This window comes from Festucalex cinctus, chromosome 2 (genome assembly GCF_051991245.1).
Source record: "Festucalex cinctus isolate MCC-2025b chromosome 2, RoL_Fcin_1.0, whole genome shotgun sequence".
Classification (NCBI taxonomy): Eukaryota; Metazoa; Chordata; class Actinopteri; order Syngnathiformes; family Syngnathidae; genus Festucalex; species Festucalex cinctus.
Window position 1 is genome coordinate 7,044,795 of NC_135412.1, and position 18,968 is coordinate 7,063,762.

At 43.0% G+C, this 18,968-nt stretch overlaps 1 protein-coding gene across 1 annotated transcript in view; it reads left to right on the top strand.

The window, feature by feature from the left end:
* Positions 1–18,968, top strand: part of xirp2a (xin actin binding repeat containing 2a) — a 53,512-nt gene that overhangs the window by 19,467 nt on the left and 15,077 nt on the right. The window contains exon 3 of the mRNA XM_077512506.1: positions 15,300–15,445. Coding sequence (XP_077368632.1) covers positions 15,300–15,445 — 146 coding nt within the window. The remainder of the gene's footprint in view (positions 1–15,299; positions 15,446–18,968) is intronic.

The window sequence follows — 18,968 nt, forward strand, 5'->3', positions numbered from 1 at the left end:
ATTCCGGTTTATATCAAAATAAATCTACTAAAAAAATCACATTTAAAATCATCCCCAACAGCTCATGCATTAAATTAATTACCAAAGACTAAAACCAAGGACATGTTTGTTATAATTACAGTTAGTTTTGTAAATAAAAAATGTAGTTTCAGTTAGTTTTCGTTCTTTAAAAAAAAACATTTTTGTTTTTATTTTATTTTGGTAACAATATTGTTTTGGAATTTTATCATTCATTCAGTCATTCATTCATTCATTAATTTTCTTGACCGCTTACTCCTCACAAGGGTCACGTTTTTTTTGTTTTTTTTTATTTTAGTTTGAGTTTTTTCATTAGTTTTAGTTTACTAAAATAACCTTTAATGGCACCTGTTTTTCGATACCCTCCCTTCTTACTTTGACCATCTCCAAACATTTTTGTTTTGTTTATTTTATTTGAACTAAGTCAAATGGCATTTTTAGCATATGCCGCGGGCCACTAAAAAATGGACGGCGGGCCGCAAATGGCCCCCGGGCCGTAGTTTGGAGACACATGTACTAATGTATAGTCCTCACTATATTGCTAATCGTTATATTGCAGGTTTCTATTCCCAACTGCATAATTCGTCATTACTCTACATAGTGTATCTGTATCATGCACCGAAAGCGCAGTAGTTGATACCTGTACAATTGATGTATAATAATTTCACAGCTGTTAATATATACTCCTGGCATTGGTCATATAAAATTGTATATTCACATTTGAATATATTTTATTACTATCCTGTACTTTATAGTTGCCTCATAACACTGCTGCTTTCAATTCTGGTCCGTTTTATTTCCTGTTGCAAATATACACATTGATATTTTCAATTCTTTATTCATCTTTTTCTGTGCGGCTGCTGTCCACATCTCTGCTGCAAACAAGTATTTCCCCTTTCTTCTATTTTTGCTTTTTGAAAAATTGTTTAAGTAGGAAGACCCACCGTGAAAGCAGTAAGATTCCTGTGTTATCATTTAAGGTGGTGATTTATTTTTAATTTATTGTCCTATTAGTAACCGTGGTTAAATTATTATCACACTTGACAATAAGAATTTTAAGGGGATATATTATAGAAAAATGTATATTTTTTTTCATCACTTGTAGGCCCATGCCCTCTTTGCAATTATTATTATTATTATTTTTTTTAATGAATTGCTGCATCTATATATGGTCAAGTTAGAGGTGTTCTTTCTCTCTTTTTTTTTTTTTTTTCTTTTTAGTGGCTCATTTACATGATTTGGTAACACCCTCTCAAAACAGACCCGATTCATCAAGGGATGAAACGGGGGCTCAAAGTGTGCTTGTCTTGTGGTATTCTATCAAAAGCTTTTAAATTGATTAATATAATCCTTCTCATGACACTGGATTGAAATCTGCGGATCACCAGATCACAGCAAGAACACAAACACGTTCACGCACATACCTCCGTACACTCGCACACACACAACAAACAAATTGGGAGCTTCACTATGCCAATGCACCTTTGAAACCCCGCAAGCTCGAGCCGGCTGGTGATCCTCGTTCTTCATGTTTTCCGAACCGCGTAGCGGCTTTTTGTCTCCACTGACAGGTTGTCACCGACAATGTTGCATAATCTGCAGGGTCAAATGACTGTCGGTGGCGGCAAGAGGTGTTTTGGAGGGGCAGGAGCGGAGTTGGGGGTCTGTTTCTCGCAAAGCTGTCAGGTTTAAATAAAGCACGGTGGCGTAGAAACTATTCTTTAAACAGATGCAAAGCTGCCGTCCATATCCTTTTTCTACTCCTCATCATAAATCCCAGCTTGTTTACTTGTTACTACATGTGTCACTCACATGCTTCAAAAAATAATTCAGTGCAAGAGCTATGCCATTAACTCATTTACTCCCAAAAACGTATAAATACGTTCTATTTTAAATATTACCATGTTCACAAAGATGTAATTATACGTTTTGGCTTTGGTGCAACCTCTGAACTGAAGAGAATGCTTGAAGCAATGGTAGTTATTACAAAAACGGCCAGCAGATGGCAGCGGAGTATAAGAGACCAAAAAGCTCTTTTCCTCACTATTTTAAACAGATGTGTGAATAATGATGAAACTTAACCATATTTTAATGCTAATTGATAAAAAATGGAATAAGACAGAAATATACTTTTTTTTCCTGATGAAAGAAGAGGCTCTAATCTTTCTTTTGGTAGATTCCATGTTTTTATAGCAATAGGACACAATATTCTATGGGCCTTGCAAAACCATTCAAAATCCAGTAAAATAGCGAAAATGTCCTGGGAGTGAATAAGTTAATATTGCCTGTGGTGAAAGTGGTGTAGAAATGCCAAAGAAAAAGGAAAAACTTCCAGTATAGTGTAACCTTTGACACGGCTGAATGAGCTCTAGTGAAATCTCACCTCATGTAAATATAGAGGTGTGTTTTCCGAGGGAAATTTTGCAAGGTTTCTAAATTGTACAGCCCTTGTAGGTGGAGGGGGCTTTAATTTTGAGGTACCTTTAATTAATTTCTGAAGTTGTGATGACAAAGGGGTCCTCTGTGTGGCCAAAAAAATGAAAAGAAAACAGAAGTAATTCTTTATTTTTACTTTGGGTAGCTTTCATTAGGTATTCTGTGGGAGTGTGTTTATTTTCCACTTTAGGAACAGGAAATCCATGTGCAATTTCAGTGGGATTATCAGCCGAGCGCAGCCTCTCCTCAAGGCCGATAACCGCACTTTTCTATGGTCAATGGGCTGCCAACAACAGCTCGCGGGGTGGGCTCAAGTCAGTAAACACCAGTGATCACGGCTAATAGAGGAAATAGACATGAATAATTCATGTGAAATGGATTCAATCTTGTATTGTGGGAACGATAGCGCCAGAAAGAATGAACGAAAGGCTTTGGGTTGAGGTCAGTGGTTTATGAAAAGATCCTCGCTTATGCTGTAGGGCAATGTTTGTTCACAGGAGGGATAAAAGAAGAACTCTGTTGACATCGGCTGCCGTTGCTTCCAGTGCACTTGGTCGGATGATTCAAAATCAGTCTCTCTCATGCCCACATTTTACAAAGGAATGGCTGTCCTTCGTTCGAGGAGATGCTTGATGCTGTCTGCTGTCACCAATGTTTGGAAGATGAACTCATTTCCTCAGTGCAGATCCAAGCCAAATTAGATTCTTTGCAGGCCCCTGCTGCATTATAGGGCAGATTTTTAAGCAGTCTTTTTATTTTAAACTTTTCTTTTTTAATCACAGGGATTTAGAGTTGCCAGTGCAGTACCACTTACTGCCACATGTCGAACAGAGACTGAGATCTGCTGGAAGACCTGCAGAATTTAATTAAGAGCAAGAAGAAGAAGAGGCAGAGAAGGTCCCCAACTAATCGAATAAAAATATTTGTTTTCTCCACAGACCAGAGAGATGCTCTGAGCCCTAGCCTGATGGCAAAAAAAAAAAAAAAAAAAAAAAAACTAATGCAGGTGTGTACCTGCATTATTATTATTATTATTTTTTTTAAATGACACTTTTAGCCTTCAACTAAAAAATAACTGTAGATACAGTATATCTGTTTTTATCAAACTTCATTTAGTTAAGCATGATAGACTATTTTGTTGCGATGGTATGCGATAATATGGCGCGAGGCAAAGGCTAAACCTGTCACGCCGCCACCGGCGTGACAGGCCATGCTCTTATTGTCATAGTCTTGTTTCCTGTTTTATTTTGAATTTCTGATTCCCTTCTCACCCCAGGTCACTTGCCCTTCCTGCAGTTAACTAATTACCGGTCCCCGCCCATGATCATGTCCACCTGCCACCAATCAACCAAGACAATAAAAGCCACCTGCACTTTCCCCTCAGTGCCGAAGTGTCACACACAGTCAGTGCATGGAAGCGTCCCACAGTCCTCGAGTCCTCGAGTCCTTGTTCCCGGTACCTTATTGTCTTGCCTTGTTTTTGTGCCTTGTCTTGTTTTTGTGCCTTGTCCTCCCCAGCGGAGCGCCTTGAGTTACCCCTTTTTGCCTTGAGCCTTTTTCCTCCCTAGCGGAGCGCCTTTTGTTGTCCCCTATACCTTTTGCCTGTTTTTTCCTCCCCAGTGGAGCGTTTTTTGTTCTCCACCTTTTTGCTTCCCCGTTCTCCTCTCAGCTTGAGAGGAGACGCTGGTTGGCCGGAAATAAACCTGCTGCCTTGGTGGCTTACCTTATCCTGCGTCTGGGTCCTACTTGACCTCGCCTTGTCAGTACACTTCGGCCAGCATGGACCCAGCAGGAATGTCCAAATTGGAGCCCTGGCAGAGGCTTGAAGCCAACGCCCGAGCCATTGCCGAGCTAAAAGAATTACTGGCATTGGTCCGTGGCGAGTGGAGTGATGGGTCGGACTGGCCTCAGGACCCTGAACCTTGTCTGCTGCAGCCTCTCGCCCCTGAACCTTGTCTGCTGCAGCCTCTCGCTCCTGAACCTTGTCTGCTGCAGCCTCTCGCTCCTGAACCTTGTCTGCTGCAGCCTCTCGCCCCTGAACCTCGTCTGCTGCAGCCTCTCGCCCCTGAACCTCGTCTGCTGCAGCTTCTCGCCCCTGAACCTCGTCTGCTGCAGCCTCTCGCCCCTGAACCTCGTCTGCTGCAGCCTCTCGCTCCGGAACCTTGTCTGCTGCCGCCGCAGCCCCTGGCCGCTTCGCCTGTGCCGCTGCCGCCGCAGCCCCTGGCCGCTTCGCCTGGGCCGCTAACTCCTGTTGCTCGTCAGGCGGCGCATGGATTGCGGTCGCCACCACCTGTTCCTTGTCCGGCGGAGCATGGAATGCGGCCGCCACCTCCTGTTCCTCGTCAGGCGGCGCATGGATTGCGGCCGCCACCTCCTGTTCCTCGTCAGGCGGCGCATGGATTGCGGCCGCCACCTCTTGTTCCTCGTCCGGCGGCGCAGGGAATGCGGCCTCCACCTCCTGTTCCTCGTCAGGCGGCGCATGGATTGCGGCCGCCACCTCCTGTTCCTCGTCAGGCGGCGCATGGATTGCGGCCGCCACTTCCTGTTCCTCGTCCGGCGGCGCATGGATTGTGGCCGCCACCGCCTGTTTCTCGTCCGGCGGAGCATGGATTGCGGCCGCCACCTCCGGTTCCTCGACCGGCGGCGCCCGGCCAGCGGCCGCCTTCTCTTGTACCAGTTCCGGCGGCGCCCGGCCAGCGGCCGCCTTCTCTTGTACCAGTTCCGGCGGCGCCCGGCCAGCGGCCGCCATCGCCTGCACCAGTTCCGGCGGCGCCCGGCCAGCGGCCGCCATCGCCTGCACCAGTTCCGGCGGCGCCCGGCCAGCGGCCGCCATCGCCTGCACCAGTTCCGGCGGCGCCCGGCCAGCGGCCGCCTCCTGCTCCTCATCTGGCGGCGAACACCCCGCCGCCACCTCTGCTCCGCGTCGGGGACGCCCTCCTGACTGGCCCCGCCGGGCCCTCCTCGTCGGGCGTCGGGGACGCCCTCCTGACTGGCCCCGCCGGGCCCTCCTCGTCGGGCGTCGGGGACGTCCTCCTGACTGGCCCCGCCGGGCCCTCCTCGTCGGGCGTCGGGGACGTCCTCCTGACTGGCCCCGCCGGGCCCTCCTCGTCGGGCGTCGGGGACGTCCTCCTGACTGGCCCCGCTGGGACTCTCTTGTCGGGCGTCGGGGACGTCCTCCTGACTGGCCCCGCTGGGACTCTCTTGTCGGCCGTCAAGGACGCCCTCCTGATCTGCTTTTTTTCTGGGACTGATGGGTGGGCCGTGTTCCCACCTCCGTGCCCCCTTCCGCCCGCCCTTGTTTTTGGACTCTTTGGGTCGGATGGCCGTCAGGAGCCGGCCATTGAGGGGGGGGTACTGTCACGCCGCCACCGGCGTGACAGGCCATGCTCTTATTGTCATAGTCTTGTTTCCTGTTTTATTTTGAATTTCTGATTCCCTTCTCACCCCAGGTCACTTGCCCTTCCTGCAGTTAACTAATTACCGGTCCCCGCCCATGATCATGTCCACCTGCCACCAATCAACCAAGACAATAAAAGCCACCTGCACTTTCCCCTCAGTGCCGAAGTGTCACACACAGTCAGTGCATGGAAGCGTCCCACAGTCCTCGAGTCCTCGAGTCCTTGTTCCCGGTACCTTATTGTCTTGCCTTGTTTTTGTGCCTTGTCCTCCCCAGCGGAGCGCCTTGAGTTACCCCTTTTTGCCTTGAGCCTTTTTCCTCCCTAGCGGAGCGCCTTTTGTTGTCCCCTATACCTTTTGCCTGTTTTTTCCTCCCCAGTGGAGCGTTTTTTGTTCTCCACCTTTTTGCTTCCCCGTTCTCCTCTCAGCTTGAGAGGAGACGCTGGTTGGCCGGAAATAAACCTGCTGCCTTGGTGGCTTACCTTATCCTGCGTCTGGGTCCTACTTGACCTCGCCTTGTCAAAACCTGCACATGTCAGAAGTGGGCGACACCTGGTTTAGGAATTTTTTACAATGGGCGCACATTTTTTAAAAAAAGCGTATTTTGGTCCGTGTACTTTTCGGCCATTCGTTTTTCATTCTGAAGCAAGGATACGGAAAACGGGAAACAGACCGATTTCCATTTTTTGTTTTGATGTATATGAACACATAACGGGAAATGAGTCGTCTCCTGTTTTTGTTGAAATAAAAATGAAAATGAATGATGGGAAACGAGCCTTATCCGATGTTCTATTATGTGTTTATTTAGCACGAATCGGGAAATGAAATGTGGCCGTAAACCGTTTTTCGCAAGCTGGTTTCTCCTTGACCGGAAGCCTTTCATCTTTTGCGGCACTTCACAAGCTGCTGCTGCAGTGTAAGCTTGCTGCCCCCTAGTGTCGATTTCGAGGCCTCTGCCAGACAATTTTCTGAGAGCCACCTTCGGACATTTCTCTCCGAAAGTCCTCTTATAGGGCCAAATTGGCTACACGGATGTGTAGCGATTTCACTAGACGTCATGCCGTTATTTTTCATTTCCACTATCAAGTTGTGATAGCCATCTAAAGCCATGTTTGGAAGTCCTGAAGAATAGGCGCCAACATAGGCCTCGAAATAGACACTAGGGGGCAGCAAGCTGCCACTGCAGCAGCAGCAGTGACGTGCCGCAAAAGATGAACGGCTTCCGGTCAAGGAGAAACCAGCTTGCGAAAAACGGTTTACGGCCACATTTCATTTCCCGATTTGTGCTAAATAAACACATAATAGAACATCGGATAAGGCTCGTTTCCCATCATTCATTTTCATTTTTGTCCTGGTGTAACCCCCTTCCCCACCCATCCATAGCTGCGCTGCTGCCAGTGGGATGACTTTAAAAATATATACCATAATACAGATGATAATGACATCCACCAGATATGTCTGTTGAGCTCAGAGTCTGCCTGCTTTTGCCCTGACAGAATTCACCCAAATTGCTTTAGATTACCTGCGCCAAAATGTAGACGTGGCTACAGCAGCCATTAAGTTTTGGAGTGTATTTTCAGCCACCAAATTGTCAAGCGAGTGTCAACAGAAATGCCCTCGGTACGCCGGGCATGGCTCAGAGAGATGAGCCAAATTCCCAAACAAGCGCCATCAGAGTTTACGTCGGCACGAAATCAGGATACGCCAGTTTTTACGCTCAAGCGCAGCTGTGCTATCGATCTAGGAAAGTAATACTGTATAAGAATACTGTACACTAACATAAAGAATAGGGATGTTCGATACCACTTTTTTTTTCAGACCGATACCGATACTCAGACCCTCAGTACTCACCGATACCAACTGCCAATACCAGTAGTACATTTTGACAAATAAAAAAAAATCACTAAAAGATATTTTTAAACAAATATATTTCCTTTAATTTTGACAAAAAACAAACAAAAAAACAGCACAGTCACTCTTCAATAGTCTTAACGCTCACAATAAAACACAAAAATGCTCTTTTAGTTTAAGATGAACAATTTTGAAGTATTTCCAAACCGGTGAAGTTTTGGTGAAAAACTGCTGCGCTTAACGTCTTCCCCCTCTGCCATCGCTCGCTTGTACTCGTCTGCGTCACGAGTACTCGAGTACTTGAAAAAAGGCTGGTATCGGTACTCGCCCATCCCTAATAAATAATACATAACTTGACAATTTTTAAATAAAATAACAAAAATGGTGTCTTTACACTGGTTTTCGAACAAGAGAAAACCTGGCAACCTGGAGAAAAAAAAATTAACTGCGTTAAAAGCCGTTCATTTACCTCAGAATGAGCTCGTTCACAGAAACGTTCACCAAGCAAAAATGCACGACGTTCAGTTTTGGTCTCCAAATATAGAACCCAAAGGCATAAATGTATTATTGGTGAATGTATTTTATTTATTTATTTATTTTTTAATTGGCCCATGCAGAGAACAGTTTGTTTTTAAATGCTAACGCAAGTCATTAGAATGAGTATAAGTATTAATAATCACATGCTGCATGCTCAACATGTTCAATTTTTATAGTATTTTCCTACTCTGTATGTAAAGTCTGCATCCATAACACTGCTGTGACATAAGGTAAAGAGCATGCGGAGTACCTTGATACTCGATTCTAAAAAAAGGCCAAGGCGCATGCACCAATCCTGTCCTGTAAGTCCATCCTATTTTTTTACGAAGGGGGATTCTAAAATAAAATCAGCTGTCACTGCATGCCAGGGCCTCACTGCTGAGGAACACGCTGCTGGAGCTGGCCTCCAAGCTTCTGCGTTGGTCTCTATCCAGGACTCCACTTCTTTTTCTGATAACTATTCCTTTCCGGAGATTCAAGGCCCTTCGCTATTCAGTGGGATTCTATTGACGTCAGTTGTTCAGTGTGTCCTGGGCAGAAGGTAAGCAGTCATTGTGAATTACGGACATTCACATAGCGACCTCCTTCAAAATAAGAAAACATATTGGAAATGGGAGACATTTGTGATTTTCTCAATAGTTGGAGGGTGTTAAGGAAGAGATTGTGTAAGAGCTAAAAAGAGAAAACTGATATTTCAGTGACTCCACAAGGAAACGCTTTCTGTTTTCACTCAGCTATACCATCGCTGGCGACAAGCTCATCTGGAGGTTTTTCTGCGAGTGTATCGAATGAGAGACAAAGTGCTTAGCTGAGCACAACGAAGCACTCCAGGGCAATCCATTCTACACGTAAAGAACTTATTCTGATAGATATGACAACTCAATTATTGCGCCTGTTTCGCTTTCATCTGTGAGCAGAAAATCAGCCTGCGTAGCTGACACTTCAATTAGTCGAGCTCATTTGGGGCACAACTGTCAACACTCACCAACCAAAGTCTTCGCTCCATAGCACAAGATTGGGTCGCTTAGGGTGCGTGGTTTGTGGAGGGGGTCGAAAAAGAGGTGTGACACCGCTGTGCTTAGCTCAGACAGTATTCTTGCCTCGCCACATAACCCTTAATCACTGAAATAACTCGTTTGTCTCTGTCTCACCTCAGCAGGAGTGCGGCAGTGTCAGGGAGGCCACTCACATTCTGAGTCCACACGTTTTATCCAGAACGCCACATAAATTGAAGCAGTTATCATGGAAAACTGCTAAGAGGCTGAGCCTTGTTTCACTGCAATCATGTTATCTTTTCTCATCAAGAAACTTGGGGCGCTGATCGCGACCCGACAGGCTTCTCGTTCAAATCTCCCCCTGTCGGTCGTTAGCCTGGTTTGCAAGGAGCCATGTACAGTCTTCCGATTAAACTGAATCCGAACGGCCAAACGGAATGAAAATGCTCCATATAAACCACCTCAATCGGAAGGAAAAGGCTGAACCCGAATGGAGTTTCATTCGGAATGACAGGGGTGGCATGTTCCTTTCGTCAATCCGAACGAGAGTCATGCATACACTTAAAGGCGCACGATGCAAGATTAGACTCAAATTTGAGTGTTAAAATAACCATATTTTTCACCCGCACATGTTTTAAGAATTGTATTATGGAGAGGAGGCACGACTGTGGCAAAATGACTGTTACCCCTATTTTTCTGTCAAATATTTTTCTGTATTTTTTTTTTATCAAGATGTTGCTTCAATAACAGTGTTAACACTATCACAATTACTGTTAAATAACGAATGAACTTCATCTTGATAAATCACGTGCCTCTTGCGGCTGCCACGGGGCTGATCTGATTAAAGGGGGGAGGGGGGGGAAGCATATAAACGGCAGATCGGAATGGATCATGTCACATGTAAACAGGAAAACAGAGATCTTCATTCGGAATGACTAAAAAGTCTCCATGTAAACCCGGCTATTGTTATTTTTAAGTTTCTTGGTTCTCGGTCTGGAGCGGTTCGCAGCCGAGTGTGAAGCGGTTGGGATGAAGATCAACACCTCCAAATCCGAGACCATGGTCCTCAGTCGGAAAAGGGTGGCGCGTCCTCTCCAGGCCGGGGATGAGATCCTGCCCCAAGTGGAGGAGTTCAAGTATCTTGGGGTCTTGTTCACGAGTGAGGGCAGGATGGACCGAGAGATCGACAGGTGGATCGGTGCAGCGTCTGCAGTAATGCGGACTCGGTATCGGTCCGTCGTGGTGAAGAAAGAGCTGAGCCAAAAGGCGAAGCTCTCGATTTACTGGTCGATCTACGTTCCAACCTTCACCTATGGTCATGAGTTGTGGGTCGTGACCGAAAGAACGAGATCCCGGATACAAGCGGCCGGAATGAGTTTCCGCCGCAGGGTGTCCGGGCTCTCCCTTAGAGATAGGGTGAGAAGCTCGGTCATCCGGGAGGGACTCAGAGTCGAGCCGCTGCTCCTCCGCGTTGAGAGGAGCCAGCTGAGGTGGCTCGGGCATCTGGCTCGGATGCCTCCTGAACGCCTCCCTGGAGAGGTGTTCTGGGCATGTCCCACCGGCGGGAGGCCCCGGGGAAGACCCAGGACATGCTGGAGAGACTATGTCTCTCGGCTGACCTGGGAACGCCTTGGGATCCTGCCGGCGGAGTTGGTTGAAGTGGCTGGGGAGAGGGAGGTCTGGGTTTCCCTCCTAAAGCTGCTGCCCCCGCGAGCATACCTCGGATAAGCGGTAGTAAATGGATGGATGGATGGATGGATGGATGGGTTGAGTTGAGACAGTGAAGACAAATTCATTGCGTTTTATATTCTTGGCCAATCAATAAAAGTGGTAAATTTAAATTTAGCAGTTGTACCTTCAAAAAATGCAACAACAGTTTCTAGGGTTTTCCTGTTACCAAGATCACAAGTTATCGAATGCCTGTAATAATTAGGATAGTAAGGGAGTTCTTTTATGTAACATTCACACAGCACAGACCTGTACACACAACTCCCCTTCTCTTACTCAATCTTTCTCTCTGCAAGAGAACATGATGCTGCAGTAACAGGCAGTATATAAAAAGGCCTGGTTTATTTTCTTATCCTGAGCCCGGCGAGCTCACCTTTGAGCTATGGCACTTTTGCAGACAACATACCTTTTGAAAGAGGCTGTTGTCACTGCCGTCATGCATCAAAAAGCCGGTCCCTGGCTCCGTGACAGCTCCAGACCATGACGTGAACATTCATCTCTGGTGATAAACGAAGCCGTTATCCTTGTGCTTCTGTCACCATGTCGGTGTGAGGTTTCAAGACAGCCTCAGGTGTAGGATATCTGACCTATATTTATAGGATAGACTCAGTAAAAACCTGTTTATTTTCAGATCCCACTGGCTGCCTATTACACATCGCACACTAACATGCCAGACGTAACGGAAAGCTCAAACTGGTGTCATGAGGACAGCATGTTTTTATCATGTGATGCTTGAACCATAGTCATTAATACCATTCAAAGTCACACTCTAAATCAGGTGGGGAACATTTATCCTGTCAGGAGTTATTTCCGTTTTGATCCTCTCGGGCCGGACTAGATTACTGTAATTGTATTCATAATAAAATATAAATGATGTTCCATCACGCAGCAAACATATTCCTCTCCAAGTATGAAAATGAATCAATAAATGCACACCATGACACCATTTCCTTTTTTTTATTTATTTTTTTTTTAAATTTTTTAAGAGCTCAGAATTGTTCATTCGGTAGTCTTACCGATTCAACGTCTTATCATCATTGCTCTTTTTTTTATTTATTTTTTTATTTTTTTTATTTTTTGTGTGTGCGTGCGTTTGTGTGTGTGCGTTTGCGTGCGTGCGTGCGCGTGCGTGCGTGTGCGTGCAAATACGTATAAATTTATACTCATTAATTCACCTAAAGCCTTATAAATATCCCATTACCCTTCGCCTTAACCAGGTACTTCAGAATCTTGCCAGAGTCGTGAGGTTTAAATGGTCAGGAGACCAGAGAAAAGGTCAGAAAAAAATAAAGAGAAAAGAAAGATAAATCAAAGTGAAATCCAGCACCGACCAAACACTTCCTGCCTTCCCCATGATTACAAAATCAAAGTCTTACGCCAACCCCGGAAGCCTCTAAATTCCAGCAAATTTAGCGAGATCTCAAGAGACCAGAGGAAAAACTAAAGAGAGGAAGGAGGGAAGGATCGATAAGGCAGAGTGAGATCCATAGAAGCCAGTACATCCAATCCATCAAAGTGAAATCCAGCACCAACAAAACCCCTTACAAAACCAGAGTCTTATGCCAACCCCAGAAACCTCAAACTTCCAATAAATTGAGATCTTAAGTGACCAGAGGAAAAACTAAAGAGAGGAAGGAGGGAAGGATAGATAAAGCAAAGTGAGATCCACAGACACCAGCACCCACTGATTCAAGGGGCTGTGGGAGGGAGAGGCTACTTCTGTTGAGTTTCAGTAGATGCTGGTGCGACGGATCTGGCATGCATAAGGCCATGACACCATTTCCTATGGCCTATGCTTGTCCTTCAAAGGGATATGAAGAAGTTGGAGTAAGAACGACAAATAACAAGACTGACGCATAGCACATTCACATCTAGTGTCTTCAGGTAAAAAGCAAAAAATTAAATATTGCGTCATATTGATTAAAACATTAAAATACCTCCATCTGACTATTTTCATCTTTTGATGAATTGGATTAACACACAGACACCGGGTCACTACATATGCCTGACTGTGACGTGTGGGGAGGTTCATTACTGGTCAGGCACTCGTTCTCAGGAGAACGTGAAGATGAGACTATATTTCAATTTTGGCTTTGATTAAAACGTTTGTTTTCAAATCTTTTAAGATGCTTCAATCAATTCCACACCGTTGATGTGATAGCAAAAAAAAGAGAAAAAAAAAAGAATATTCATTATAAAATCAAATATATTGATGTTGTTTTTTTGCTGATTGCTCTATTTTTTTTAATTACAATAAGAGCTGTCAAACGATTCAATTTTAAATCAGAACTTCGAATTTGGATTAATCATAATCATTCACTATGCTTTTTAATCAACATTTTTTGCCCGCTATATTTGAAGAGCACCTATTATATGTTAATTATTTCGACCATAAAAGGCGCAGTCTGCCGGATTCACTCAGGTAAATGCACTTTTTAAATACAGGATGTACACACTTTAACTTTCTCTCAGTCTACTCATCTGTGTTTATGTTAATCTTTGGTAGTGATTTCGTCCTAAATCACCCCCCCAGCCTGTATTTTGCCATTTTGTGTTTGTTTTGTAAACAGCGGGACGTTTCTGTGGAAAGACAGTGTTTACACCCCTCCAGCCAATCGCAGAGCGGGGGGGGGGGGGGGGGGGGGGGGGGGGGGGCGTGTCGCAAACGGGGTCGGGCGAACGTGTCGGCTGCGTGACGTCACTCCCGCGGCAATTTGAAAGCACGCACGGATTTTTTTTTTTTCACTCACTCACTCACTCACTCACTCACTCACTCACTCACTCACTCACTCACTCACTCACTCACTCACTCACTCACAGAAGCTTACGTGTGTGAATGAGTGAGTGTAGAAAAAAAAAAATCTGCTTTCACTGTTTTAATGTAGACCAACGTATTAAAATAAGTTCTCAATTTATTATAATGTGTTCATGGAACAAAATACATGTTTGTATGCATAGAAGCCCTTGATGTTAAGCTGTACCTACTACCTACGTCATTTTTTTTTTAGAGCGTACTGTATACTCCCTTTAAAGAGTTTCCAGCTTAGACTTATGCTAACTTTTGAGGGACTGATTATGCTCTGTAATTTGTCTCAATTCTACAAAGTGAACATTCAGTCCTAATGTAGGCTACTGTGCGTTTTATGCATATATTAATTCCTTGTTGTGCCTATTCAAATTGTAAATAAAAAATAATAATTACAAAAGATGAGTTGATTGGGGGGCTAGGTTCATACACTTGTTGACTTCAAACTCTTATTGTTGCTGTAAACACTGTACTCTATATTAGGGCTGCACGATATTGGAAAAAACATGCGATATGCGATATACTTGCTGAACATAGCGATATCGATATTATTGCGATATTTAACATGTACCTCAAGAAATTACATTTTTATTACCTAATGAAAGAAAAACATTTTTCATGGGGCAAAATAAGCAACCTTAATGTAATCTTAGTTAATTAATTGTAATTGTGTCTTGATAATTTTCAACTATTGAATGGCGATGCACATTTTAGTTAGCATCTGACTGGTCAAATTCATATAAAAAGCATAAAATTCCATATAAAACTTATTGCGTGCTTTTGCGATATGCATATTACAAGGGCCAATATCGCGATATCGATATTTTTTCAACATGTTGTGCAGCCGTACGCTATATACTGTACTATGCAGATTTAAATGTTTACCGAGAAGCTGCACAGCCATGCACAAACAGAGAGAAGTAAAAGCAAGCAAAGATTATGGCACCGATGGGATCTTCATTATGCCCCAATATGTTTTAAAGACGCAGGTGCTGCAACTCTCTACAAAAACTTGACTTTCACCATGAGTGCACACACAGTGCATGTGCAGCAAATACTGTATGTGATGACAAGAGAACAAGACGTAGGATTTCAGCATGTCCAAAGGTTACAGCCTGTGCAGATAATGAGAGAAAATCATTTTCATGTAGGTTTTTCTTTCATCCCACCACATTGTTGCCACGCAAGGCTGAACGTGTAAAGAGCTAAAAGGTCCTGTGTGGGTGTGCTGAGACACGGTGCAGCGTTCCCTGTTGCTTAATGATGCTTTGTAGCGCAGAAAAGTCAAATACAGAATCAATGGTCTCCTCTAATTGGCGGTCCGTGGGGGTGCATTGAGCAAAATGAAGAATCATAAACTAGCGTGTGCTTATTGACGGCTTTGTTACAGATTCTTGTCTTGCGTCTAAATATACGGTGTCAATAAGAAAAGAGAATGTCAAATAACTTCATCATTGTCTCCGCTTTGAGCCCAGCACTGATGACGTGTTATTCACATCTGAGGTCATGTCTTCATGTTTGTGTGTATGTAGCTGCAGAGCAACAGTCCATCCAGGGCACTCGTGCTCCAGACGCTGATGACCGTGAGACCGGCGAGTCCGTGTCACTGAAAGAGCGTCTGGCTATGTATCAGGCTGCAGTGTCCCACAAAGAAAGTACCAGCTCCTCCTCTGCAGCGGTAAGTACGGCGAGGTACATGCAGTATTTAGAATAAGGCATGGTGTACTGACAGCTGTGCACCGGCTGACTAACCCTGCTTTCACCCTACTAAATAAATTGTTGATAAGAAACGAGAATAAAAACGGTGAAGTGATTATACATTCCATTCCAATTGAAGCATGGAAACAACAATTCAAGTAAAAACTCCAATTCCAACGAAGTTGGGAGGGTTTGTAAAATGTTATTGAAAACAAAATACAATGATTGGAAATACAACCAATATTCCGTTGATTACACTGTTAAAATAAATAAATAAATAAATAAATAAATAACTCCTAAAATAACTGGTTTTATGTTTATTTTATCCGATTATACAGATTTTTCCTGTATTTTTAAAATGTAATTTCATTTTCAAAATTAGACTAATCCGTGATTTTGAATGTAAAATAACATGACATCACTGTAACTGTGAAAACACGCAATATTTCTGTTCTTTTACAGTGAAAGGTATTAGAAATACATATGTTTAAAATATGATCACAAACCGCACAGGCCGTTTTGAAATCTTAATTTAACGGTCTCATTCTCAATTAACTGTGATTTCTATGTGCTTTGCATAGGCCATTACGTTACGTGTAGTTACGTGTAGCACGGACTGCCTGTCTTTTTTTTTTTTTTGGTCTTTCTAAGGGTACCACCAAGTTACAATAATTTAATACTAGAGTAAGTAAGAATAGGTTTCTGTTATTTCAATGTATTTTTTTTGCACCCCAGATGCTGGAAAAAATACTGTTTAATTAATTATTTATGTATTTATTATTATTATTATTATTATTATTATTATTATTATTATTATTATTATTATTATTATTATTATTATTTTAAAGTTTTATTTTACAGTGCTAAATTGCTATAAAGCATTAACTGTGCTCTTGTAGCAGTCTCTTGGTTAAAGGTCTTCACAGAAAGCCTTTTAAGACCTCAAGTTTTACCTCCACTTCTCTTCAGAAAGGGTGTGTTGTTAGTGCCTTTCTAGTCCCTCTAAAATTGCATCAAATACACTTTACAAACATACATCCATCCTTTTTTCTGTGCGAGTTCCAAAATTGTGCCATAATGTCACATAATAGCAGCGTGGGATCACGGCAGGCGCCGCTTCAAGCAGGATGCACTGAATCATTTTCGTGCACTTCACTGCTATAATGGCCAGTGTTGCAGTGCCTCAACCTTCCTGACCTCACTTAATGCTCAGTGTCAGGCCTCTTGTGGCAGCACTGACAGCTGAGAGCTAGGACCCGATCTGCCAGACAAAATCTGCATGGGGATTTTTCATTTCCTCCCCCACTTTCTTCACTACCTTAGGCGGCTGTCGTCAGCATATCCACACAAATGTGACAAGGTGCCTCCGGAACTCCAGCGTGTCCTGTCGATCATCCAACTAAAATAAACAGTCTATGTTGAGTTTTCTTCCCATATCAAATACAGCATGATTAGACTATGTGGGATTACATTGCAACACATCCTGTGCTCGCAAACACGCAGCGTTAAATATGTAAATAACAAATAAAAATGTTTCCGTTGACCACCAGAGCAGTCCTTCAGTGTACTGTATTTCCACTTGACACAATGCCGCACTCATTGTCTTTGCACTGGGCCAGGACTCATAACACACAAAGAGATGTTTGCCCTTTACTTTGTTTTAACAAGCCCATATTGTCAGAAATCACACAGGTGCAAATCTGCTCGCTTAAAATAACAACTGCACAATGAATTATAGTGAGTTCTGTGTACGATATAATTGCAACGCTTCAGTGTTACAAGCTGAGAGCAACACGGACCAGAGAATTGCAGCAGTTGGCTATCTGTTTAAATGAGCCATAATGAACTTTATTCGACTTTGACATTAACAGTACATCCACATCACATAATAATAAAACTGGTCTATATTAAACTATTACTGCTGTATAATATCATTGTGCTTAGTGTTCAATGTTTGATAAATTCTCAACTCAACTCAACTTTATTTATGAAGCGCTTTAAGAACAGCCATTGCTGTATAGAAAGTGCTGCACATAAACATAAACATCAGTTGTGCAGTAAACAAGAACAAAGCATCCATCCATTTTCTTGACCGCTGATTCCTCACAAGGGTCGCGGGGTGGGGGGTGGGGGGGTGCTGGAGCCTATCTCAGCTGGCTCTGGGCAGTAGGCGGGGGTAACCCTGGACTGGCTGCCAGCCAATCACAGGGCACACAGAGACGAACAACCATCCACATGCACAAGCACACCTAGGGACAATTCAGAGCGCCCAATTAACCTGCCATGCATTTATTGGAATGTGGGAGAAGGCCGGAGTACCCGAAGAAGACCCACGCAGGCACGGGGAGAACATGCAAACTCCACCCAGGAAGGCCGGAGCCTGAACTTGAACCTGAGTCCTCAGAACTGGGAGGTGGATGTGCTCAAAACAAAACAAAACAAAACAAAACAAAACAAAACAAAACAAAACAAAACAAAACAAAACAAAACAAAACAAAACAAAACAAAACAAAACAAAACAAAACAAAACAAAACAAAACAAAACAAAACAAAACAAAACAAAACAAAACAAAACAAAACAAAACAAAACAAAACAAAACAAAACAAAACAAAACAAAACAAAACAAAACAAAACAAAACAAAACAAAACAAAACAAAACAAAACAAAACAAAACAAAACAAAACAAAACAAAACAAAACAAAACAAAACAAAACAAAACAAAACAAAACAAAACAAAACAAAACAAAACAAAACAAAACAAAACAAAACAAAACAAAACAAAACAAAACAAAACAAAACAAAACAAAACAAAACAAAACAAAACAAAACAAAACAAAACAAAACAAAACAAAACAAAACAAAACAAAACAAAACAAAACAAAACAAAACAAAACAAAACAAAACAAAACAAAACAAAACAAAACAAAACAAAACAAAACAAAACAAAACAAAACAAAACAAAACAAAACAAAACAAAACAAAACAAAACAAAACACTTGTTTGGAACATTCCATAAGTAAACAGGTTTATTGGAAATATATGATCATTATTGGGTATAAAAGGAACAGGCTCAGTTCTTCACAAGCAAAGATGGGGCAAGGTTCACCGCTTCGTAACAACTGCATGAGCACGTAGTCCATCAATGTACAGTTGCAAGGAATTTCGGTATTTCATCATCTGCGATCTATAATATAATCAAAAGATACAGCTCTGCATGGAAGAGCACAAGTACGAGACTAGCCTGCCAGCAGTCCTGATCTGTCTTCCTTTGATAAACATCTGAAATTTTACATCAAGCAAGAACGGGAAAAAAATTCCACCTATGCTTCAACAATTAGTGTCCTCAGTTCCCAAATGCTTATTGAGTGTTGCGAAAAGAAAGGGTGATGTAACAGAGTGGTAAACGTGATCCTGTCTCAGCTATTTTCAAATGTGTTATAGGAATCAAATTTAAAAAAAAAAAAAGTCAATCAAATCAATCAAATTCTTTAGTTAAACATGA